Below are 27,006 nucleotides of genomic sequence, written 5' to 3' on the forward strand. Positions count from 1 at the left end.
TCCCAGCACTTTGGGAGGCTGAGGCGGGTGGATCACAAGGTCAACAGATCGAGAACATCCTGGTCAATATGGTGAAACCCTGTCTCTACTAAAAATACAAAAAATTAGCTGGGCATGGTGGCGCGTGCCTGTAATCCCAGCTACTCAGGAGGCTGAGGCAGGAGAATTGCCTGAACCCAGGAGGCGGAGGTTGCGGTGAGCCGAGATCGCGCCATTGCACTCCAGCCTGGGTAACAAGAGCGAAACTCCGTCTCAAAAAAAAAAGTAAAACTTGACTCCATCTCACAACACATAATTCTCTTTACAAAAATGTGATCCTGTTATGAGTAACATAAGGTTATTATCAAATATAGTACCAAGTTCAAATATTCCACAAAATATTGTTCACCTCTTCTACTATAGGAAAAGCTATGTTTCCTCACACAGCAGGTTGTAAAAAAAATTGCTGATGTTAAGGAGAATTAGCTGAAGTATATAATGTCTTACCTCTTCTATAAAATACTTCCTTTGTTTCAGAGTCCGCTATGAAATTCTAATCATAGTCTCAAACCTTTCACTTGGATTATGTGAGTCAATGTAAAATGCCTAGCACTATACATAATTACTTCTTTGTTAAGATGTCAACGTTTGTTTTTTAGTTAAGAGTTAATGAACCTTGATAACTGGCAAACAAGCTTTGAACTGAAAGTAGGATGGACACCATCAGTACTCTTAATCCAAAACAATAAAACCATTGTTGGCATTAGGATTATGTTGCTTTCTGTTCAGATAATTTTTTTTCTGAAAAAATACATGCATACTTTGTTATTCAGTGGTGTCAGAAATATTAATGTTGGCTATAATTATGCATTCCTTAAACCGTTTATTACTCAAACAATAAATGTGAACTTATCTGTAACGGCATAGAACCCACTAACAATCTCATGTTAAAGGTTTATACAAAATTAACAGGATTTCTGCCCTTGAAAAAAATGAGTTGTATATGTAATGTAAAATCTCTTTCTGTAGCCAGTAAAAGTTTCCAACAGGAAAGCCTGGGGTGGGTGTGTCTAAAATTCATTCATGTGAGGAGAATGTTATTTAAGATTGGATACTTTTACTATAGAAGGTAGAAATTTGAGTTACCTTAGTAAATTTATTCTTTTTAACTTAAAGAATAATCTTGAGAGGTCAGTGGTGTCCACTGGGAGGCAAGAACTCGGTTCTGGCAGGATACCACCGCATATGGCTGGTAGTATTAGCAGAGCACTTGAACTCTGTGCCTAGGTTCTTGCAGCTGTCAAGTAGAGATCATAGTAATTGCTACCTTCCGTGGGATGTGAGCTTGTGCTCTGACATCTTTAGTTGAAGATGCTGTATAAACACAAATTATTATTGTTAGAACATAATACATATAAAACACCAGCATGGTGCTCTTTTAATTCTTATATAAGACCTATAAATACTTCTCTTCCATGCTTTCTCTTCACTTTAGGTCAGAGAAGATCATAGCAGGCCACTATTCAATTTCTATAAATAGGGAGGAAATATATTTGTTAAAGTTCCATATTGTATTTTTGAGAAGAACTAAACCTGCTAATTCCTTATGGTTTCTGTAGCAATTGCCTAATGGACCCACCCAAGTTAAGCCTTTGGCATCTTTGAAAATGTTGGCTAAATTATTTTTCTTGGAGATGTGGAACGATCAGGGAAAACCTGGGGGAATGAAATTGGCTAGTGATATTAAAATTTTGGTTGTTCAACATTTAACTGAATCTCAGCAACGTGTTAAAGTGCTATCTAAACAGATAATTAGCTAGTGGCTGCGCAGTGGGCTGTCTAAATTTAGCAGTGAAATTAGGTTTAGGGAATGCGAATATAGGAAAAGAAATCTTCTCAAGGGAAAAGGTGGTGTCAGCACAGCGGAGGAATGTCACAATAGCTACATTTTGTCAATTATGATCCTCATCAGGGGATCTCCCGGAGCGATGCAGGACAAGGTTTATTCACAAGCACATCTTGAGATCTTGAGGATAGGTGATAGAAAGCCCTGGCTGCAGGACACAGGCTTACAGGGAACGACAGAGGCAGACCGGCGCAGGGAGGGAGGAAGAGGAAAGGGATGGAGGGAAAAGCTGGGAGACTGGATGGGAGGCAGAAGTTAAGAAAGAAAAGAAGAGGTGGGCAGGGTGCAGAAAGGCTTGTAGCCTTGGAGGTGAGTAAAGCCTTGTGATCCAGCGGGCGGAAGGTGGGAAGACCCCAGTGACCGAAAGCCGAGGACAGCGTGGTCTTGGCCGCGAGCACGCATCAGTTTAGCTTCGACAGGCTGATTTCTGGGCGGCTGATCCTTGCCCAGCTTTCCCGTTACTGGAACACACTTATGGCTATCTGGTGGCGATGACAGGACCTACATAAAATTAATGGTGACGGGCCTACGGGCCGGTGCCCTCCGCCTTCAATCCGCCCCTACGCCGGACCGTGCAAATTGTCCCCCCTCCTACGCCCCCCACAGAACCGAGGTGGCAGCGGCTCCAAGGTCAAATGCCGGTACTGTGCGAGGCGGGAGGATGGAGAGGGCAGGGCGGGCAGCCGCCTGGGGTGAGCGAGGGTCATGGTGGGCAAATGTTTAACACTTCCCGAGGCCGCGTCTCTGCGATCGGTTCAAAGGAAAACAGACAAAAAAAGAAAGAAAGAAAGAAAAACTACACGTACGAACATGCAAACGAAACAAAAGCAAGGAAAAACAGCAACGCACTCGTCGGGGAAATCCACGGCCTCCTGTTGCCAGTCGCCCGGCGGCCAGGGAGAAGCAAGAGCGAGCAAGCAGCCCCGAGACCCCGCTCCTCGCCCGGCCAGCGAAAAGAGCCGGAGACACGCCCGAGCCGAGGTGGGCTGGGAAGGAGGGAGGGAGTCGGAGAGCACAGCTGTCCCGGGCAGCCGGAAGGAGGAGAAGGTCTCTCCCTTCAGTCCCCCGCGCCCCCGCCAGGAGGAGGCTCACTAGTCCGGCAGGCTGCGTCCAGCTTCCTGCACAGGAACCATTAGCTTGGGCAACGGAAGAGCAGCCCCCTCCTGCCTTCCCCTCCCACCCCTCCCCGTCTCGGGTGCCTGCCAGAGGGAGAGCGCCGCCCGGGAGAGGCAAGCGCCTGGCGTGGTCGTCCCGCAGCCCTCGCCTCAGTCAGTGCTGGGGCCTCGGTGGACCCGAGAGGGGCGGAGTGGGCGAGACCATTGGAAAGGCAGGGAAGGGGGGAAACCAGGCAGGAACGAGGGGCGGGGCCGACTAAGCTATTCCAGATATTCCTGCCCCTTTTAAAGCTCTGCTTTGGGAGAAACCCCGGTATCAAAGTGGATGAAAAGAGTTGCTTTTTTTTTTTTTTGAAACGGGAGGAGCGTGTGTAGGAGGGCGGGGTGGGAGGAGACAGGGCTCGCGCCCGGGGATCAGACGGGAGCTGAAGTTGTGCGGGGAGGGCGGGCGAGTCGGGAGCCCGTTCTGAGGGTCGGCTACTTTCCCCCCTCCCGCGTGGGGCGGGGTGGTGCGTTCCGAGTTCCCAGGAGTTCGAGGCGGGCTGTTGCCGGGGGGAGGGGAGTGGCGGCGGCGGCGGGCGGCTCCCGCCTCAGCTTCGGCAGTGGCGTCGGCGACGGCGGTGTCGAGGCAGCACGCAGCGCTCGGCTGAGTGTGAGCCGGCAGCGACGGCGCTAGAGCGGGGAGCTGGGGACGCGCGCGCCGGACCTTCCACAGCCGCCGCCCAGAGCCCGAGGCGCCGGGGCCAGGGGAGCGGGGGGACGGGCGGGCGAGCGGGCCGGGGGGAGGGTGGGGGATGGCGCGGACCCCGCGGCCGGCCTTGCTGTGTCCCGGAGGCGGCAGAACACAACTTTCCCCCGCGTCCCTCCTCGGAGCCGGGCTCCTGCCGCAGCCCCCGACGCCGCCTCCGCTGCTGCTGCTGCTCTTCCCGCTGCTGCTCTTCTCCCGGCTCTGTGGTAGGTGAATCTCGGCGGCCGGCGTGGGCTGAGGCTGGGGGCGCCGCGGCCGGCTCTGCCCGGCGGCTCTCCGGGGCGGCGACGCGGCCGTGTTTGGCGGTTGGCTGCGCGAGCGAGTGCGGAGGACTTTGGCTGGAAACTTTTCGCTGCGCCCGGGGCGAGGCCCTGGAAGGGCCGGGCCGGCGAGTGCTGCGCCGGCGGCCGGCTCCCCTCCCCCGCGGCCTCGCGGGTCGCGGCTCGGGGGGCCGAGGGTGGGCGGCGGTGCCGAGTGCGCGGAGTTCCGCGTTTGCTCCGGGGACCGTTACTTCCCCGCTCGGGGCCGGGAAGCGGAGAGCGCAGGCTCGTGGGTTAAGGGGCCGGGATGCGTGGCGGCTGCTTTGATCTTCCCGGCGAAACTTGAGCTGTGAGCCCAGAAACCCCGGGACCGGAGGCCGGCGGAGTGAAGCCTCCGGGTCCGCGTCTCCAGGCCTCCCACCCCGGAGAAGGCACCGCCGCAGCCCACCCAGCCGCTGCGGCCCCTGCAGCCACTTTGCCTCCGTCTGGCGGTCCCCGCCTCTGCCCTGGCAGCCTCTGGATCTCTAGATCGAACCTGGCCCCTGCCTTCCAGCTTGCGGGACGTCTCTCACACTATCCGTCTTATTTCCCCCCCCCCGCCCCCGCCCCCAGGAACAAGGTTTACGTGTTAAATACCTGATTTTATGCACTGTGCCCGGCTGTTCTAAGCAAGAGAGTCACACGCCAGTTTTCCATCTCTTTCCTCGTGTTAGCTTGCTGTGTTCCTGTCGTGTTCGGGAGCTAGTCTCTGCGAGTTCCGTTCCCAGGTATGGCAGACTAGAAGCCTACTTATTCAGGTTCCTGCTAAAAAGAAAGTCTGCCTTTCATGCGAGAGAAATGGACGTAAGTGATAATGAAAGGCGGTGATTTGGGAAAATACGGACACCCGTCTTTGGCGGGAGGAACAGTGTTAAAACACTGCGAGACGTTATTTATTTGAGGGCTCTTAACGTGGTAAGAAAAGTGGAGGGGCAGAACTTAAGCTTGCTCAAAGATTGGGTCTCAGTATTTCGTGAAACCTTAAACTGAAGTGTTACCAGCATTAAAAGGAGAGGTGTGTGCAGATTTCTTGGATAGTGTGATTTAAAAGAAGGGGGAATCCTATTACACGGTAGGTGAGTCAGGGTAGTTGCTTTTGAGGGTACCAAACCTTGCATGATGGGGTTGAGTGCTGCTTCTGGGCTGACAATTTCCACTACCAGTTTACCACTGTGTTTCCCGCACTGTAATGAAAGTTTCGGATTTACACAGAGTATAGTATGATAAGCGAAATGGTATTAATTGTACACTGTTTGTATATCTCCAGATACTTGGTTCCAGGACCAAGTTCTTAATGCTTCAAATGGATGCCAGGGTCTACGTTGAATTTGTGTGCTGCTCTATACCATGAAGGAGAGTTGGGGATGTTGCTCACAATCGAGTGAGAGGATAGTTGGAGGGACCTTACCAGTTTACTCTCCTGACTTCGTTTATGTTGAGGACGCAGAGAATATGTATACCTCCAGAGGGGCGGATCTAGTTAGGCAAAGCTCTGTGGAAGACTGAAGCCGGGCAATATGAATAGGTGATACAGGAATTATTTACATTGTAATTTCTTAGCAGTTGTGAAAATGAATTGTTGATTACGTTCGAAGGAACATCTTGGTTTTCACATGGAAGAACACAATTTTTAAAAAATCTCCTTAATAATGTGGTATTGGAAGGATTTGCTCTTTTATTTTATAACCTAAAAACTTAAGCAGCATAGGCAAATGGACTGTGTTTTAGAGTAGTTATAGTCTTTAGAGTCAACTCTTCTTGTTGTAGAGGTAGACACCAGTTTTGTATTCCTGTGTGCTACTCATTTAAAGAGCTTCCTTTTTTGGCTTATAGTGTTGTAACACCCTGATTTGTGAACCCTTAGGAAGAGTTTTTTCCATCAACCTTTATTTTAGAATTCAGTCTTTGAATAGGCACAATTGTTATGACTTATGGGAGCTTAATAGTATGGAAGCAAAATTTTCAAGTAAGCTGTTAACAGATTGTTGACTTCACTACTGTTAGTTAATAGAGTTATACTGACATTCATAGTACTACTTACAAGGTTTGGTATGTGATTGGTATTTGCGTGGAGCCAGTTTTAGAGTTGAAAAGATTTTTAAGGTTTAAAAAGATGACTGTAGCTGATGATCTGTTGCGAATGCTTTACTTGTTTTATGACATACAGGTTTTTCTTTTTGCTGTTATTGTTGATATGTTGATATGTTTGATACGCAGCGTGGCCTTAACTAAACTGTATTGTGTTAATAAAAATATTCCTCAAAACTGGTGGATGTGATATTCTGAAAGTTTTAAAATATTTATATCAGATTTGCTGACTGGCTGTTTTGGGGTGCATGTTGTCTTATTTGGAGAATTGAACTTTTAAGATGAGAATTTTACAGATTGTCAGATTGCCAGCTTTTTGTTTGTTTTTAAGCCTAAGGAAGGCAGCAAATCACACTGCCACGTGTGTACCTATGCAACTATCTTGCATGTTCTACACATGTACCCCAAAACCTAAAATGCAATTAAAAAAAAAAAAAGAAATTCCTAGGTTTAGGTGTCAAGGGGACTGCATCATCTGACTTGAAAAACCTCATTTAATTATGAAATTCTAAGTTTCTTCATGATGGCAATAATCAATTCATAGATGATCAGATTTATTTCACTTTTTCTTCCCACATTTTTTTGGGGTTGATGTAGAGAAAATTAGCATGGATATGATAGTGATGAATAAGAAGATAGACTGTTTGACCTTTGTGAGGTCCCATTTGACTCTGGGATTCTTTGCCTCTTTCCATTTTCAGCAAGGCTTTATCTTAAGATGGATGTTTAAAAGACCACAGAAAAGAAGATCTAATATGATATGGAATTTTTAAAAGCCTTTTGACTACTTGATAGGCACTTGGGGACATAATACATGAATGAGACAGAGTCCTGACTTCAAGATGCTTATAACTCGGTGATCGACCTAAAGGAAACATGATTATGGAACAGTTTGGTGTTCCTGAGGTATTTTGATTTGCCCAGAAAAGGGAAACCTAACCCGTTAGATACAGGCTTATGATGTGCAGTGAGGAAAAGTCACTTTAAAGAAATCATTTGGGTCAGACCTTACTGAGATATCTTTTTCTTCCCTCCCTCCCTCCTTTTCTCTCTCTCTAGCTGTAAATCATTGGCAGGTTATTAGACCTTGGAAACTTGAAGTTTCTCTCGTTTTAAAAAGAGACAACATTATCAACTTGCGGATAGATATTTTGTGAGGATTAAATGACAGAATAAAACACTTAGGAAAGTGCATGAAATATAGTAATACTTAAATATTATCATTTATTATATTGCACAGCATAAACTAGGCTAGTGTTAGTGATTCTTAAATTCTACACCAACGTCGTGAACAATTGAGCTTTCAAATTGGCTTGCTGTATTTGTACTTTACATATTTTTTTTTTTTTTTTTTTTGAGACGGAGTTTCTCTCTTGTTACCCAGGCTGGAGTGCAATGGCGTGATCTCGGCTCACCGCAACCTCCGCCTCCTGGGTTCAGGCAATTCTCCTGCCTCAGCCTCCTGAGTAGCTGGGATTACAGGCACGCGCCACCATGCCCAGCTAATTTTTTGTATTTTTAGTAGAGAAGGGGTTTCACCATGTTGACCAGGATGGTCTCGATCTGTTGACCTCATGATCCACCCACCTCGGCCTCCCAAAGTTCTGGGATTACAAGCTTGAGCCACTGCGCCCGGCCACATCTTTATATTGACTGTATAGCCCAGTCAGTGATCTTCAAATATTTGTTAAATTTACTTCATATGAATATACAGATGATGAATGTTTGGAATATTAGAATACAGTCAAATTAACTCAATTGAATAATTGTTTAAAACCAAGTTGACTATTTCCTTAATGGTGTCCAGTGTGTTTTAAGATTTGGCAGTTCCTAAGGTCACTTAAAATGTTAGTGATTATATTGAAGATGGAGGTTGGAGAAGGGAGTCACAATTTGATTCTGCTGTAAGTTACCGATGGTATCAGTTGGGGTATAGAGTACATATTGCCGATTTGAGTCTTTCTGCATCCAAAACAGATGTTTTTGGAAAGTAACCCAAATTTAGAAGCAAGCAGAAAAGATCACATCTTCCTTTCTTGCATTTATCTACAGCATCAGAAGTAAGAATTGGAAAAGCTGGTCAATTGTGTGTATTATATGTGTTTACCTCGTTTATGTCACTTATATTTGCATCTGTTTACAATTTAGTAATTCGGCAATTCTGATGTATATTTTGTATGTGTGGGAATAAAACTTAAGGATTATTGCTAATTACTTGAAAATTATTGAAGGGAAGCTGGCTATGATAATTAAGAGAGCATTTTGACATTCTGTAACTTTTAACCATTAAACATTAGTGAGTAAATAATACATTGCTATAACATATTCTGTAATCTATTAAAATCTTCCTAAAAATTGACAATAAGCCTACATGGTTTGCAAAAGATGAGACAGTTAATAATTACTATTAATATGTAAATGTACATTAAAATCAAATAACACTTAGGTCAGTGATGAAACTTTAAAGACAATTTTGTGTACCATGCACACACATCCAAAATCTGAGCACTAAATTCTGTCATATGCTTGAGTACCTCATATATATTTTTGTCTAAAATAGTCTTTAAATTCTTGAATATATGTTCTTTCCTGAATTTTATGAAATTTATGATTTTATTTATCAGAATAAGCTCTGATAGAGTTTAATCACTTACTTAAAATCTCTTGTGAAGCCGGGCACGGTGGCTCACTCCTGTAAACCCAGCACTTTGGGAGGCTGAGGCAGGCAGATCACTTTAGGTTAGGAGTCCGAGACCAGCCTGGCAAACATGGTGAAACTCCATCTCTACCAAAAATGCAAAATAGTTGGGTATGGTGGCAGGCACCTGTAATCCCAGCTACTCAGGAGACTGAGGCAGGAGAATCACTTGAACCCTGGGGGGAGGAGACTGCAGTGAAGTGTGACTGAGCCACTATACTCCAGCCTAGGCAACAGAGCGAGACTCTGTCTCAGAAAAAAAAAATGTTATGAAACTTTATTAAGGGTAGCCTTAAAGGTTTTTTTCTAAAAGAGTCACTAATTATAATGTAACTTTTCAATTACAAATTTTAATGAGGCTTACCTCCTATGAGTCTAGATACAGCCATATTACAGGTACTATAGTTGTTTTAGAAAGGATATTATATACTTACATTGTGAATTTTACTGTTTTCTTCAATCTAGCATCCAGGAGATTGTTTTTCTTGGGAGACTATTGACTGCCCACCATTCATTCTGCTAAATAAGATGAGTAGGGAAGACCTGTTGCTTTGTGAGTAGATACTCATAAACTGGAATGTGAGCCATGTGTAAAAAATGTATGTTTGGTTTCCTTTAACATTAATGGTTAAAAAAAAAAAGAATCAAACTTGTTCTTACTTTAATAGGTTGGCTTTCGCACCCAGTAGAGGCTCTTTAGGCTGTCAGCCTAGGTTTTATCATAAGAACTAAAATAACAGAAAAGGGGAGTTGGGCTGTAAATCACTATTCTCAAATAGCTAGAGCCTGCAAAGATAGGACGTGTGAGTTAATCATAGTTACTAGGGAATCTTTTTTAAAACAGTATGGCCAGGCCCCGCTGTGGACTTTAGTAGATCAACAATTTTTGTAAGACAGCTGAGGTGCGGAGAGAGTCCAAGGATTAGGACATTTGTGTTTTGAAAGACAACATCAGATCATTCTTTCTTCTCTTGACAAGTGCTATTTATTATAGCATTTGCGTTTATGAATTTACCAAATGTTATCTTCTGAAAGAAATATCCTTCACTCTTTCATTCACTATTCCTTTCCCTCTGTGCTTGGCATGTAGTAGACACTCATATTTTATTTATTTCAAGAGTTTAATGGTAAAATCAAGGTTAGTCTAAACCAGCACATTTTAATAGAAATATAATGCCAGCCATGTAATTTCAAGTTTTCATGATGCCACATTAAAAAAGTAAAGAAGAAATAAGTGAAATTTATCTTATTTAACACAGTGTAACCAAAACATTATTTCAGCATGCAATTGTTATTAAAAATTGAGATATTTTACATTTTCTTTCATGGTAAGTTTTTGAAATCCAGTAGATATTTTATACTTACAGATCATTTTGGTTTGGATTAGCTACATTTAATGCACTTCATAGTCAAGTGTGATGTTCCTGGTGGCTACCAGTTTGGATAGTTCAAGTCCAAACCTTTCATTGTCTCTGAAGTGGGTTATGCCCTTTGCTCTTCCTTCCTACCTGATCAAATTCTGAAGGGCTTGGTTTAAGATTGACTTTTCCAGGAAGGCTTCCCTCACCACTTGTTGCATACAGTGAGCATGCAATTCTGTTTTCATTTTTTTCATGCTTTCAGGTTGAGAACAGTCTTTGTTAAAGTGTTTTTGTGAAACACTAGTCTCAGAAGATAGGTTTTTGGAAGATAAAGTACCATGGTTTAATACATTTGGGAATTGGAAAAACTAATGATATATCCCTCATGGGAAGTTACGATATGCATTAGTTTATTAATGGTCTAAGAAATTCTTCAGTAAAATATCCTGTTTAACAAACTAATTAAACAAATTCTTTCTTATGTGTAATATGTATCATGTTGCAGAAGCTGTGTTGTGCAGAACACATGATAGGAATATATTCTTAAAGAAGTTTGTACTCTTGTAATTAGAAAAGGTTGATAGACTTCAAAATGTTACTTGAGATTTCTCTGTTGATTTTTCTTTTTAAAAAATTCCTTTTCCTCTCTTCAGTTCTATTTCCTGTTGCCTTACCCATTTTGAATTTGAGATGTTTGCAGAATTGACTTTCTAGGAAAATAGTAGTCTTGTACTTTGTTACTTCAAAATCAGCTGTATGTTATTTACCTGTTAAGCAGCTTCCGTGAAATGTGTCATGCTTTATGTATGACACATCTGACTTGGGAATTGAATTTTAGGAATGAAGTGGGTAAATTTAAGATAGTCTGTTTTGTAATGTAATTATCCTAATATAGAACTATGCTGGGCTAATACTCCAACTAAGTGTCTGGGAACATTATATAAAATGTAAGGAGTATCCTTGACTCTTCTGTTGCTTCAATTCAGAAGAAAAAAGTATAAATGAAATGTTAGTATTGGTAAACTGTAGTAAAATCAAGTTAATATAGTAACTATTTCTATGAATTATTCATGATAGACAAAATTGCTATTACTGAAAATCTTAGGCCATAGTTTTTGAAGATTATTAATAAGATTTCTAATTTAGTTGTAGCTAGTGTGGGGTAGATTAAGATTCATTTCACAAATGTCCTTCATTATAGACGCAGACTCCCTACAAAATTGATTTCGATTAGAGATAATCATTCATGGCTATACATTTAATTTAATACTAAGTCTGACAGTAAACTGTCTAGTTTTTTAAACCTTAGAGATAGCCTACCTACTTTAAATGCAGAATATAAAAAAGTTTTTCTTAGTTCCTTTAGTTTTTTGGACGAGAATCAAGTAGAAAAAGACATATAGCTAACACTTCTCTACTTCTCTTTAAGGGCACAGGGCTAAAACATGATAGGATTTCTCCCTAAATCATAAGTCTGCGTATGTTAATGGCTACTGCAGTTACCCTAAAACTCTTCATTTCTGCTTGTTAAAGGAAGTAAAAAATTACTACCAAAACAATCTTTGATAATGAATAACATGCACATAATGCAGTTGTATTCACTATCAACTTTTATAGCTTCCCCATTCCTGTAACTAATTCTGAGGTTATAAATATATGATTATCTTGATACAGTTTTTTTGCATAGTTCATATTAAAAACAGAGTGAACTTCAATATTGAAATGACGGTAAGGGAATTCCTATTCCTTTTCAAGGTTCATTCTGTTTATTGTTGTATACTAGTACAGTGTCAAAGGATTTATAATTTTTTTTTGCTTTAAACTGGTATAGACCCTATAGTTGACTGATTTTGAATAATAAAAAGGCATATCAAGTTTAGAATTAGTAATACTAACTAGCAGGAAATAAGACTATCTAGTTAGATTATTGATATTCTTTTCTGTTTGTAAGAAAATAAAATTGATAGATTATGTTTGCAGTTTTCAATAAGAAAACATTTTCAACTTTTAGATTTTTAATGTACTCAGCAATTATGGTGGCTATTTTGAAACTGCATTGTTTATTAAGCTTGTTTTTCATATAAAAAAATCTGGGCATTGATATATTTTCATGACATTTTCAGTTGATAGTAAGAATGTTTAAATATATAAGTAGCTGGTGAAATTTGTATTTGGCATCCCCAAAAGTCTCTTGTCCTTCAAAAATTTAAACCCTGATAGCATCTGTTGAAATACAAAAACAAATTTGAAGTTCCCTAAGAAAAATACATGGTTTTATTTGAGCATACTACTGTTGCTTTGCTGCCCTCTACAGTCATCTAAAATAGTCGCTCTAGATTTTTCCTGCCGTTAGATGCTTAGAATACTTCCCTATGTATGAACTTTGTATTTCAGGAATGGGTTAAGTAATATTTACTGTTAGGGTAGAAGTAAAGTTTAGTCACAGTTGATCTATATCTGTTATGCAAAGTAATAATAATAGTAATAATAAAGGACTTAGATATTGGAACAAGGGATAAATTGGGGCTGCTGAGCAGCAGCCGTGTGCTAGGGAGTATAAAGGATACCACAGTGGAATGAGGCATGCTGGCTCTCTAAAGCTTATGAACTCATTAGTAAGATTAATGGCATGCTTATATGTAAAATGACATTTGTAACAACATGCCAAGTGATATGATATAGCTTACAAAAATATGAAGGACTAGAAGAGTTAAAAATGAGATTTTTGAGCTATGTCTTCAAAAGTTTAGACAGTTAAAACAGGGTGGTTTCAAACATATTTAAAACACAAAGCAGGCTGGGCGCGTGGCTCACACGTGTAATCCCTGGGAAGCTGAGGCGGGAGGATTGTTTGAGCCCAGTTGTTTGAGACCAGCCTGGGCAACATAGACCTTATCTCTACAAAAAAAAAAAATTAGCCCGGCATGGTGGAGTTCACCTGTAGTTGCAGCTACTTAGGAGGCTGCGATGGGAGGATTGCTTGAGCCTGGGAGGTTGAGGCTGTAGTGAGCTAAGATTTTGCCACTGCATTCCATCCTGGACAGCAGGGCAAGACTGTCTCACCAAAAAAAACAAAATAAAAAACAAAACAAAATCCCGCAACTCTATAAAGCATCTGTTACATAGGAAGGAATCCGCTAGGTTCCTTGGAGTCTTTTCCCATAAGAAATGTAAAACTTAATTGTCAGGAGATTGGAATGAAACATGTCTTTATCTGTGTATATGTGTGTGTGTTTTAAACCCAGTTATTTCTCTGCTTGTTTCCTCCCCTGTTAAATTGGCTAAATAATGCTTTATTCACAGAATTGCTATGAAATTAAATTGCAGTAAAGTGCTATGTAAACAAAACAAATAATACAGTAATACAGCAAACAAAAATGAATTATCTTGTTAGAAATATAAACAAAGTATTGTCAGATTATAGAAAGAGGACCAATTTAACTAGGGATGGAAGACTTAGAGTAGCTAATTTTCTAGCTGAATCTTAAAGGAAGACTTGAGATTTCCATTTGTGAGAGAAAGTCAATGAAAAAGAGGGCATTCCAAGTTAAAAAGACCACTGAGATGATGATTCTAGAAGGAATTAGTGTTCCCTTGTGATTCAGGCATTAACTTTATGGAGGGAAGTCATGGATTTTTAAATACTTTGCTGATGAGATTAGACTGTGTAACCATTGAAGACCTTTTGAAGGCAGCTAACTGTTGAGTCCATCTGTGACTTTATATAGCATTGTATAACTCTGGCAGAAATGTAAAAGATATTTATTTAGGAGCTGTGAGAGACAAGTGAAAGTGACAACCATGGTAATGTTCCTTGGAAAGAGAGGATTACAGAGATAAATGGCAATCTGGCAAAGGGATGTGAAGGGAGGACTGTATCTGAGAAGTAGATTATATGGTGTTTGGATATCATTGTGGGCAAGGAAGGAGGAGTTAGATATGAACTAACTTGGAATAACTAGGAATAAGTAGGAAAGGATGATAAAAGGATGGATTAATCCAGTAACGTTTCACGTACATTTTAATTGTGGTGCCTTTGTAGTGTATTTTTGAGCTGTACTTGGAAATTTGTGAGAGGTGGGGATAGGAGGGTAAGGTATGAGAGGTAGGAGGTAATTTGTGAAACGGAATTACCAGGATTAAGGTATTCGCATTGGATAAGCTATTTCAGAAGAGAGAAGGGAACACAGGCAGAAGCGGGCCGGGGGAGAAAAAAAGTAGAAAGAAGGAAGAGTGTAGGGGGCCAGAAATTTTTTTTAGATTGAGATATTTTGATTGGATAAGCTATTTCAGAGGGAGGGAGGAGAAAAATAATGTACAAAGAAAAGTCTTATTTGATAAATGAATACATTTACTAGAGGTAAGGGCATTCAAGACTCTTAGTAATTTTAGTAAACGTGGTTAGGAGAAAAAAGTCACATCTTAAAGCAGAGATCCCCAACTTTTTAGGCACCCTTGTCTCAGACTTTCATGCTCCAGAGCTGTAGGAAATACTGTAAGCCAGCTAGTCTATGGTATTTTGTTACAGCAGCCCAAGCCATGACATCAGTGAAGGTTTAATTAACAAACATCAGAAACTTAACCCCATGGTTAAAAGACAGTTTTTTTTTGAAAGCTATTGGATGCTTCAGGTATGGAAATCAAGAACCAAAAGAAGGTAGGCATCTAGAACTATACCCAGAACCATAACTAAGATTCTATTGAGGGGCAGTTTGTCAAGGTCATTACTTTCTGTCTCCTGGATGCTGGGTATATAGCCTTGTTTCTGACACTGGCACTGCTGCTCACAGAAACTGGATGTTGTTGTTGCCATAGGCCAATAAAATACATTGTTCACAAGTGTCCACTATAGAAAGTTGAAAAGCTTTTATTTAAAAAATTTAATTTATATGATGAGACTTCTGGGTCTTTGGGAGAGAAGCAGGAGACGCTCATTGATAATGGCAAGGTCCAGGAAGAGAGATAAGTGAAAACATTAAAAACATGGAGAAAGGCTAGTGTTAGAAATAAAAGACACTTCTTTCTACTAGATAGGGAAGAGAAAATAATAAGTGAAGATGTTGAGACACTTCTAGGTGTGAGAGAGGGAAATTACAAAAAGGCTTTGTTCTTTAGTGATGTAAGTGACAAACTTTTAGGATGAGTTTTTTAGTGATTTAAGTGATCAAACTTGTGAAAAATGGAGCAAGACATCAATTAAGAATGAATGAAATGAGTCAGTAATGGCATGAATTGGCATAATATGAACTTGCGAAACATGAAAGATGGTGTGGAGGCACTAGTAAGTTTATGATGGTGGCTGTCAATATTTAATTGAGCACTGAGTCTTCTAGAGACTGCTGTAGGTACTGTGAAATACTAGCCAATAAAGAACAAAGTGTGTTCCTGGTAACCAGTTGTGTTTATGTATTGAAGGAAGCAGAATAGAGTCAGACTGAGTGCTTTTTGAATGTGATGTGATAGGGTGTCTGAAAGTTTGAAAAGAGAGAAATGATATAAGGAAGGTAGGATTTAAAAAAATAGCAATAAGTGAGGTACTCTAGTTGTAGAGTTATTGAGGTCTGAATTAGCATTGTAATGATAGAAATGGAAGGGAAAATTTTAGAAATGAGATAATTAAAAGGCAAAGTAATACCTCTTAATGATTCTAGGATATAAGAAATGGTGGAAAATCTGTGATTTTGGAGTTATCAGACAGATGGGAAAATGTTGCAAAGGTTATTGAATGGAAGATTGATGTGGGAATTAGATGTTGTGTACATGGAAGGGTGGGCTGCCATAAAATACCACAAACTGGGTGACTTAAAACGACATAAATTTATTCTATTCCAGTTCTGGAGCCTAGAAGTCTGAAAACAAGGTGTAAGCAAGGCCATGTTTCCTTTGAGACTCTGGATAGAATCCTTTCTTGCCTCTTTCTGGCCTAGTTTCTGGTTGCGGGTGTCTGTCTGTAGTGTTTCTTGGCCTGCTGCTGCATTACTACAATCTCTGCTCTGTTGTCACATGACATTTTCCCTGTATTTCTCAATAGGACAGCCATCATACCAGATTAAGGGCCTACCCCACTTCAGTATGACCACATCTTAATTTACATGTTAAATACATCTGTAGAGACTCTGTTTCCAAATATGTTCACATTCACAGACACTAGAGGCGAGGTCTTCATCGTATCTTTTTGGGGACATAGTTTTACCTGTAATACAGAGGTGATGATTTTTGTTTTATCTATATAAATTGTGAGATTTTAGGCTTGATCGAAGTCAGAGTGCTGGTTAAATGCATCATTTGAGGATGTGAGGTTGGTTTAAACAAAACTTGAGACAGACTCTTGAAATATTAAAACTTTTAAATTAACAAACTTTAGAAACTTAACCCCATGGTTAAAAGACACATTTTTGAAAGCTATTGGATGCTTCAGGTATGGAAATCAAGAACCAAAAGAAGGTAGGCATCTAGAACTACATCCAGAATCATAGCTAAGATACTATTGAGGGGCATAGTACTTCAGAAAAAAAAAATATGTGTGTATATATACACACACACACATACATGATATGCATACATACATCAGAAAAATATATACATAAATGTGCAATTGGATGAACTATTAAAATGTGACCATATTCATGAAACCATTATCCTGGTCAAAAAATAAAACATTACCAGGCTCCAAAAGTCCCTCTTATACTCCTCAGTCACAAATCCTTTTGTCTCAACCACAGTTCTGACTAGCATCACACATTAGTTTTGCATGTTTTTGAACTTTGTAATACTTCCTTGCTTACACTGTGAGATTCATCTGTATTGTTGCATGTAGCAGCATTTTTAACCACTGGACAATATTTTGTTCCATGATTATTCCGTAATTTACCAGTTTTAATGTTGGAAAGACATTTGGGTTGTTTTTACTGTTAGGCTTTTATGAATGGTACCGCTGTGAACATCATTGTACCTGTTTTTGGTGGTGGTACTGCTGGTTCATATTATGCATGTTTTTGTTGAAATAATTTTCCGAAGTGCTTATAACGATGTATACTCCCACCAGTAATGTTTGAGAGTTGTGCTCTACATCCTCACTAGTCCTTTGTAGTATCAGTATTTTTCTTTTAACCATTCTCATCAGCATATAATGGTGATTGTGATTTTAATTTGTAATTGCCTGATGATTGAGATTTAAGATTATGGGCCATTGGAATATCCTCTTTTGTGAAGTGCCTGTTCATTCTCTCTTTTTTATTCCGTTTGGTTGTCTTTCATCTTTTTATGGGTTCCTAGAAATTGTTCACGTATGCTAAGTATGAACCCTTTATTAATTATATGTATTGCAAATATCTTCTCCTACTCTGGCCATTTCACTCTATGAATGGTTTGTGTTGATAAAAAGCAGTTCCTTAATATCTATATGTGTAGCCTAAACCAATCTTTTTCTTTACAATTAATTTGTTGTGTTTTTGTTTACAAAATCTTTCTCTAATATACTATCATGACATTTTTCCCCCAGAAGCTTTATTATTTTCCTTAACTGTAGTACATCTAAAATTTTTTTTTGTGATTATATAAGAATAGGGCTCAATGTGTTTTTCCCCACCCCACTCCTATTTACTATTTACTCAGCCATCACTATTTATGGAGAAGACTCTTTGCTATGCATCCTGGCTTTATAATAAATCAAGTAGCCATATATGCCTGTGTTTATTTTTGGACTCTGCTCCAGTGGTCCATTTTTCTATTTTTTTACAGTATCATAATGTCTCATAATAGCTTTATAATATATCCTCATATTGGGTGGTGTAAGCTCGCCTATTCAGGTTTATTGTACTTAGTCTTGTTCCTTTTTCCTTTCCACATAAATCTTAGTAGCAGTTTATTTTCGTTAAAAGCCTGCAGGATTTTTTTTACTGGGAGTTCATTAAATTTGTATGGATTATTGTGGTGCTAGATTTGGCATCTCTCTAATGCTGAGTCTTCCAATCCACGAGCCTTATTTATTTCTCCATTTGTTAAGGTTTTCCTTCAGTAAAACTTTCTGGTTTGTTCTGTGTGTAGAGGTCTTATATAACTATAGATTTTAGATTAAACTTTAATTTTAATTGTAGATTTCAAGTTACTTGGATTTTTGATGTTATAAATATTTATAAAATGTTTTCTCATTATTTGTGGGCATATAAAATACAATCAGTTTTGGTACTGTGATCTTATGTAAAGAGACCTTGCTTAATTTCACTTATTTTTAATTCTTTGTAGAATCTTTTGGATTTTCCATCTATATTAGCATAGATGGCAATCTATGATGATGAAGGCCTATTTTTTTTTTCTATAATTGTATTGTTTTTCTTTTCCTTTGTCTTACTGCACTGGCTAAGACCTCCAGTATGAAGTTAAGCAGTGCCTATAAGCATTGATACATGTGTAATCTCAGAGGTAAAAGTGTTTAGCATTTCAAAATTGAGTATGATGTTTTTTGTTTTTTTTGTTTTATTGTAAATAGAAGCCGGGTGCTATGGCTCACACCTGTAATCCAGTACTTTGGGGAGTCCAAGGCAGGCAGATCACTGGAGGTTAGGAGTGCAAGCCCAGCCTGGCCAACATGGTGAGACCCTGTCTCTACTAAAAATGTAAAAATTAACCAGGTGTGGTGGCATACATCTGTAATCCCAGCTATTAGAGAGGCTGAGGCAGGATAATCACGTGAACCTGGGAGGTGGAGGTTGCAATGAGCAGAGATTGTGCCACTGTACTCTAGCGTGAGCGATAGAGCAAGATTCTGTCTCAAAAAAAAAAAAAACCTTTTTAAATTTTAATTTCTTTAAATTTTGAGACAGAGTCTTGCTCTCTTGTCCAGGTTGAAATGCAATGGCACAATCCCAGCTTACTGCAACCTCTGCCTCCCAGTTAAAGCAATTCTCCTGCTTCAGTCTCCTAAGTAGCTGGGATTACAGGTGCCCACTACCACCCCTGGCTAATTTTTGTATTTTTAGTAGAGATGGGGTTTCACCATGTTGAGCAGGCTGTTCTTGAACTCCTGATCTCAAGTCAGCCTCCCAAAGTGTTGGGATTACAGGCGTGAGCCACCATGCCTGGCAGAAGGCTTTTTATCAGGTTATAGTTTGTATTTTTTACTCTGCCAAGCCTCATGTTGATTTGATCCTTAGGGTTGGAGGTGGGGCCTGTTGGGGGGTGCAGGGCAGATCCCCTCATTGATAGAGTAATGCCCTCCCTGGGGTGGTAGAGGGAGATGAGTGAGTTCCCATTCTATTAATTCCTTCAAGAGCCAGTTGTTAAAAAGAGTCTGGCACCTCCCCTCTTGCCTTGTTGCTTCCCGGCTTGCCTTGTTGCTTCCCCTCTTGCCATGTGATCTGTACACACCAGCTGTCCTTTGCCCTATGCCATGAGTAGTGACCTAAGGCTCTCACCAGATGCCAAGTCTTAACTTTTCCAGGTATCAGAATTGTGAGCCAAATAAATCTTTTTTTCTTTATAAATTACTCAGTCTCAAGTATTCCTTAATTGCAACACAAAATGGACTAAGGCAGGAAGTTTCTTTCTGTTCCCATTTTTTCTCAGAATTTTTATTGTGACTGGGTGCTTAATGGGGGGCTAGATTTGGCATGTCTCTAATGCCGAGTCTCCAGTCCATGATCCTGGTTTATCTCTCCATTTGTTAAGGTTTTCCTTCAATAAAACTTTCTGGTTCTGTGTGTAGAGATCTTATATAGCTATAGATTTTAGATTAAACTTAATCTAATTTTAAGTATAGATTTATTCAAGTTATTTGGATTTTTTATGTTATAAATATAAAACATTTTATAAAGTAAATTTTATAAATAAAATATCAATGCTTTATCTTAAAGTTGAGAATGTGATTTTCCCCTTTTTTTAATAATATGCTGAACTGTATTTTTATGGGCCCAACATGCTTCTGCTATACAACTTTACTGATGGTGAATTACATTTATGAAAATATTAAACCATTTTTGTGTTTCTGGAGTAATCTCAGTTTGGTTTTGATGAATATGTCCTTTATTATATGAGTGGATTCAATTTGCTATTTTATTTTCCTTTTACCTACATTTATGAATTAAATTGGCCCATAGTTTTTCTTTCTTAAAATGCTTCTGCTATGTTTCAATGTCGAGACTATGCTAGACTCATTAAAAAATTGGGAAATTGGCCAGGCGCGGTGGCTCACGCCTATGATCCCAGCACTTTGGGAGGCTGAGGTGGGTGAATCATGAGATTAAGAGATCGAGACCATCCTGGTCAACATGGTGAAACCCCATCTCTACTAAAAATACAAAAATTAGCTGGGCATGGTGGCACGTGCCTGTAGTCCCAGCTACTCTGGAGGCTGAGGCAGGAGAATTGCCTGAACCCAGGAGGCGGAGGTTGTGGTGAGCCGAGATCCTGCCATTGCACTTCATACTGGGTAACAAGAGTGAAACTCTGTCTCAAAAAAAAATGAAAAGATTGGGAAGTGTTCATCTTTTTTGTGTGTGTGTGTGTGTGTTGTGTAAGAGTTTAAGATAGAAAATTTTTTTGTTTTGTAGAATTCATCTGGGCATGGAGTTTTTAATAGAAGGGTTTTTAATTACAGATTTAACATTTTAATAATTATAGTACTAGTCAGATTTATTGTGTCATTTTGGCACTTAGAATTTTTTGTAGGAATTTGTTAACTTCATGCTTTCAAATCTGTTGATAAAAACTTGCTCATAATAAAGAATTTTATTATACTTTTCAAAGAACCCATTTTTGATTCATAGTTGATTGATTCTATTTCATGTTCGGTTTCTATTTCATTATTTTCTTTTCTATCTTGTTTTTTTATTTCTGTTTGGAGAGGCTTATTTCTTAGTCTTTCTCATTCTTGAGATGGATAGATTACTGATTTTCAGCCTTTCTCTTTTCATATGTGTGTGTGTATGTATGTGTATGCATATATATAGATATATAATTTTTTTTCCCTTTAGACATGACTAACTGCATCCCTTGTGTATTCCGTTCAGAACATTTTGATATTTCCATGTGATCTTTTTGACTCATGGATTATTTTGAAATTTTTGCTTAACTAAATATATGGGGATTTAAAGGTTATCTTTCTTACTGATTTTTGGATTAACATTGTGTCAAGGAACTTTCTCTGTAGGATTTCAGTCTTTGGACCCAGTATGCAGTCAGTTTTGGCAATTTTCTATACACTTGAAAAGAATGTACGTTGTTCTTGTTGGTGAAGTGTTCTCTTTCCAGGTATGTATATGTATCAGAGCAATTGAGTTGGTTGTGTTGTTCAAATCTTCTTAACCCTTTCTAATTTTTATTTAGCTTCTGTTAATTACTGAGCGGTAATTAACTCATTAATTAACTAATTAATCCATGATGTGGATTCGTCTTTTTTTTTTTTTTTTTTTTTAAGATGAAGTCTTTCTCTGTCACCATGCTGAAGTGCAGTGACTCAGTCTCGGCTTACTGCAACCTCTGCCTCCTGGGTTGAAGTGATTCTCCTGCCTCAATCTCCCGAGTAGCTGAGACTACAGGCATGCGCCACCACGCCCAGTTAATTTTTGTATTTTTAGTAGAGACGGGCTTTCACCATGTTGGCCAGGATGGCCTCGAACTCTTGACCTCGTAATCTGTCTGCCTCAGCCTCCCGCAGTGCTGGGGTTATAGGTGTGAGCCACCAAGCCCGGCCTATTTTTTTCTTTTGATTCTGTAAATTTTTGCTCTGTACATACCAGGTTATGAGGTACAATCCAATTTGGAGTTGCACTTTCCTGAGATGTGGATCTTTTATCATTATTAAATGGTCCTGTATCTCTAGCATTACTTCTTGCCTTATCATTTATTTTGTCTAGTTTGCATATAGCTACAGAAGTTTATTTTGATTAGTGTTTGCATTTTATCCTTTTGCAACCTTTACTCCCAATCTTTCTGTGTCCTTAAATTTAAGGCATCACTTGTAAGCAGCAGACATTTTTTAGAAAGTCAATCTACTAGGCTTTGTCTTTTGTTTGGCCTATTTAGTTGTTATAGTTTATTTATTTACATTTTTGAGTTTAGCTCTACCATCTTATATTTTGCTTTCTATTTGTCCATATGTCCTTTGCTTTATTCATTTATTGCTTTTCTTTGTATAATTATTCTTACTTCCATTTTCCTATTGTTAGATTGCTGGTGTTATATTCTTTAATATTAACTTTATTAACTACCCTACTGTTAACTACCCTAGAGAGACTACAAGATGCATCCTTGACTTATTAAAGTCATAGTAATTAGTACATATATTATTACTTCCCAGGCAATACAGGAACCATCAAATATTGACTGTCTTTATCCTTGTTCTGCCTTTAGTGCGTGCGTGTGTGTGTGTGTGTGTGTGTGTTCATCTCATAAGGCATTTTTATTGTTTTATACAGCAAATATTTCTTTTTTCTATGTGTTTACCTTTTCTGTAGTTCTTCATTTTTTTCATGGCAGCTTAAAATTTCCATCTGGAATTCTTTCTCTTTCTCTGAAGATCATTCTTTGTATTTTCAGCGGTGCAAATCTGGTAATTAAAATTCTCTTTTTGCCTTAAACTTCTACTTTATCTTTCTAAATAAGTTGGTGCAAGAGTAGTTGTGGTTTTTTTTGCCATTGAAACCTGCAATCACTTTTACAACAACCTATTTGAAACCATTGGTTTAACCATCTTTATTCTCATTCTGCCATTAGTGCTAGTGTGTGTGTGTGTGTGTGTGTGTGTGTGTGTGTGTATCTCATGAGGCATTTTTATACAGTAAATACAGCAGCTTTATTGATATAATTCACATACCTTACGATTTACTGATTTAATATGTATAGATCATTGGTTCTTAGTGTATTCATAGAGTTATGCAGCTATCACTACAGTAAAACTTATTATTTCCTCCAAAAAAAAAGTCAGTTTTCATTTTACCCTAACATTTCACCCCCCAACACTAGAAACACTGATTTACTTCTTTGTCTTTATAGATGTACTATTCTGTATATTTCATTAAATGTTAGCATAAATGTCTTTTGTATCTGTGTTACTTCATTTAGTGTAATGTTTTCTCAAAGTTCATTGATATTGTTGTATACATCAGTATTTCATTCCTTTTTATTGTAACTAGTCTTCTATTATTTAGTTATATAGCATTTGTCTGTAGACATTTGGGTATCTCTGCTTTGTGGTTATGATGAATAATGCTTCTGTAAATAGTCACTTGCAGGTTTTTGTGTGGACATATATTTTTATTTCACTTGAGTCTTTACCTGCAAGTGAAATTGCTGGAGGTTTTGCCAATTATATTTTACCTTTTGAAGAACTACCAAACTGTTTTACAAAGAGGCTATTCCATTTTCTGTTTCCACCAGCATTGATAATTCTTTTTAATTTTAACCATCACATGTGGGTGTGAGGTGGTATATCGTTGTTTTGGTTTGGTTTGCTTGATGGCTAATGATGTTGAGCAGATTTTCATTTGCTAATTAGCCATTTACAAAACTTCCCTGAAGGTGTGTTAATTCAGATCCTTTGCCCATGTTTCAATTGGGTTATTTATATTTAATTGACCTGTAAGAGGTTTTCTGCCCAAAATATATTCTGGAGACAAGTATTTTAGGTATGTCTTCTGCAAATGATTTCTTTCAGTCTGTAGGCTGTGTTTTCTTTCACCTTATTGATGTTGTCCATTTTAACGGAGGAGCTTTTTATTTTGATAAATTACGGTGTATCTCTTTTTTTTTTCTTTAGTTGCTTATGCTTGTGCCATATCTAGAAGGCTTTGCCTAACACAAGTTCATGAAGATGTACCTCAGTATTTAAATTGATAATGCACACGTTTCCATAGTGTGAAGGTATCTTAAAGGTGTTCTTGCACAAGATTAGAAGCTAAGCATTATGTGTGGGTGGGGGGGTTATTTTTTATTTATTTTTTTGAGACGGAGTTTCGCTCTTGTTGCTAAAGCTGGTGTGCAGTGGTGTGATCTCAGCTCACTGCAACCTCCGCCTCCCAGGTTCAAGTGATTCTCCTGCCTCAGCCTCTTGAGTAGCTGGGATTACAGGCAGCACCCCCACAACACCCAGCTAAGTATTTGTGTTTTTAGTAGAAATGGGGTTTCACCTTGTTAGCCAGACTGTTCTGGAACTCCTGACCTCAGGTGGTCCGCCCCCCCTCGGCCTCCCAAACTGCTGAAATACAGGCGTGAGCCACTGTACCCAGCCTTATGTATTTCTTAAACAAAATGAAATGAAAAATGTTTGTATTATTGCCTTTCTAGAAACTTTGGGAATTATACATATTAATTCATGTAACTAAAACATTTAAATATTTAGGTAGTGTATGGAATGTAGAAAAAACATAAAACCATTGTTTTAAAATCTGTTAGTCTATTCTTAGTGGGTCAGAACTTGCATTGCCTTGTCATTATGTGAAACACTTATTCTGTAGATGCTGATCTATTGCTTTAGGATATCAAATTGTGACAATTACTTTATTTCACAGGATATAAATTTGTCATAGATTAAAAGATATTATGATTTTATGTAGCATTAAGGAAGGAAAAGATAAAACCAAACTGTGACAACACTTTTGCATCACTTACAATTTTTATTTTATATATATTGATTTATATTTAATATAAGGAAAGAAAAGACAAAACAATCTATGACAATACTTGTAATTTTTATTTTATGTGTATTGATTTATTTTATATTTATGATACTTTTATACTTATCAATATTTCACCCATAGGCATAGTTTTAAAAATCATCATAATTTGTGTGCATACAAGAAAATGGAAATATAAGTGGAAAATGTTTAAGGTACTTCTATTAATTTTTCATAGTTAGAGTCTTTTTTGTATTGCTTTTGCCTTTCTGTGCTTTTTCCTCAGTGCTATGAGGAGTTACTTGATGCTGTCTTTCATAAAAGATATGTTAAAAGGTTCCCAAGACTACCATCAGATTCAGTAATTCTCTGGGGCCTTACAGGACTCAGCAGAGTCATACTCAAGGCTGTGATTTATGATATATAAAGGATACCAAGCACAGTCAGCAGTGGGGCCTGAGGCAAACCACGCAAAAGATTCCACCTTTCTTTTCCAGAGTCACACAGACACAAGATGGATTCAGTTCCCTCAGGAACAAGTTGTGACATTTATGAAATGTTACCTATCAGGGAAGCTCATTAGAGAATAGTGACCCAGTGCATAGGGTTTTTTTTTTTGGGGGGTGTGGGGACCTGATCATGAGTGTACTCACTGCCTAGCATATACCCAAATTCCATACTCCTACAAGGAAAGTAGTTATTCATTGTAAACCATATTTGCACAAAGAGTAAACTTTCATCAGTTAATAGTAGAACCCCTCCCCAAATCTAAATTCACCAATGCCAGTGAATGGCTAATTTTGCAGGAAGGCCTTTTTTGAGGATAGCAGTTATGGCTTGCTATGTTAACTCATTAGTACATAAAAGACAGTTGTCACTGAGATTTTTCTTATTAAGTCTCTACTGTCTATTCTGTAAGTTTTCATTCTGGTGCTAGCCTCATCATACCAGAAGAAATTAGTGGAACGTAGGTTTCTTGTTAACTTAAAAGTCATAGGTCATAGTGTCACGTACGGTCAGTCTTGCCACCAGGAATAATAACCAAATTTGCATATACACAGACCACCTGTATCTGTTTTAGAGACATGAGGGAAAAGATCTTCATCTTGGAGTCAATGAAAGAAGGATCCTAAAGTTACTTTTCAAAAAACATTTTGTGTTATATTGAGTGTTATATTCAAAGGCTAATGAATATTTGCTATTGTGGTACTTTGTGGAAATTATGTTGGAAGAAAAGAGTGTGGTTGGATTATAGTATTACAGTATACATTTCTGGGGTCTACCTTTGATCATCATCTGTCCAGAAGGCAGAAGAAGGAACAAGTTACCAAAGAGTGCAGAAAAAGACTCCAAACATCTAATCTGGTTGTATTCAGCCTCCTTCCTGTTCCCCTACTCCTTACTTTTTTCAAATAGTTTTACTATTTAGTATTGATATGGTTTGGCTGTGTCTTTTCCCAAATCTTATCTTGAATTCCCATGTGTTGTGGGAGGGACCTAATGGGAGGTAATTGATTCATGGGGGCAATTATTTGCTCTGCTGTCCTTGTCATAGAAGTCTCATGAGATCTGATGGCTTTAAAAAGGGGAGTTTCCCTGCACAAGCTCTCTGTGCCTGCTGTCATCCATTTAAGATGTGGCTTGCTCCTCCTTGCCTTCCGCTGTGATCTTGAGGCTTCCCCAGCCACCTGGAACTGTAAGTTCTCCATTAAGCTCTTTCCTTTGTAAATCGCTCAGTCTTGGGTTGTCTTTATCAGCAACATGAAAATGGACTAATACAGTAAATTGGTGCCAGCAGAGAGGGCATTACTGAAAAAAATACCTGAAAATGTGGAAGTGACTTTGGAACTGGGTAATAGGCAGAGGTTGGAACAGTTTGGAGGGCTCAGAAGAAGACAGGAAAATGTGGGAAAGTTTGAAACTTCCTAGAGACTTGTTGAATGGCTTTGCCCAAAATACTGATAATGATATGGACAATAAAATCCAGAATGAGGTGGTCTCAGATGCAGATGGGGAACTTACTGGAAACTGAAGCACAGGTGACTCTTGTCATGCTTTAGCAAAGATTCTGGTGGCATTTTGCCCCTACCCTAGAGATTTGTGGAACTTTGGTCTTGAGAGAGATGGTTTAGGGTATCCAGTGAAAGAAATTTCTAGGCAGCAAAGCATTCAAGATGTGACTTGGGTGCTATTAAAAGCATTC

The 27,006-nt window shown here is 38.9% G+C and overlaps 2 protein-coding genes across 22 annotated transcripts in view; one reads left to right on the forward strand and one right to left on the reverse strand.

Annotated features, from left to right (window-relative positions):
- Positions 1-3,156, reverse strand: part of LOC100414943 (uncharacterized protein NECTIN3-AS1-like) — a 172,334-nt gene extending 169,178 nt beyond the window's left edge. For 2 of the 3 annotated variants that reach the window (XM_078352287.1, XM_078352288.1), the window contains exon 1: positions 1,126-3,156. The gene's annotated coding sequence lies outside the window, so the exon portion shown is untranslated. The remainder of the gene's footprint in view (positions 1-1,125) is intronic. The other variant, XM_078352286.1, reaches the window with a different exon arrangement.
- NECTIN3 (nectin cell adhesion molecule 3) overlaps positions 1,984-27,006 on the forward strand; it is a 134,988-nt gene continuing 109,965 nt past the window's right edge. For 11 of the 19 annotated variants that reach the window (XR_013527727.1, XR_004734303.3, XR_013527726.1 and 8 more), the window contains exon 1: positions 1,984-2,866. Coding sequence is in view for 11 of the 19 variants with exons in the window: in XM_078352281.1 (XP_078208407.1) it covers positions 2,521-2,866 (346 nt within the window). In the remaining 8 variants the exon portion in view is untranslated. Of the gene's footprint in view, positions 2,867-3,416; positions 3,955-4,665; positions 4,852-4,933; positions 7,042-9,298; positions 9,387-13,815; positions 26,500-27,006 lie in introns of those variants that run through there. The other 8 variants (XR_013527730.1, XM_078352282.1, XR_013527732.1 and 5 more) reach the window with 7 other exon arrangements.

Source organism: Callithrix jacchus, chromosome 15 (genome assembly GCF_049354715.1).
Source record: "Callithrix jacchus isolate 240 chromosome 15, calJac240_pri, whole genome shotgun sequence".
NCBI lineage: Eukaryota > Metazoa > Chordata > Mammalia > Primates > Cebidae > Callithrix > Callithrix jacchus.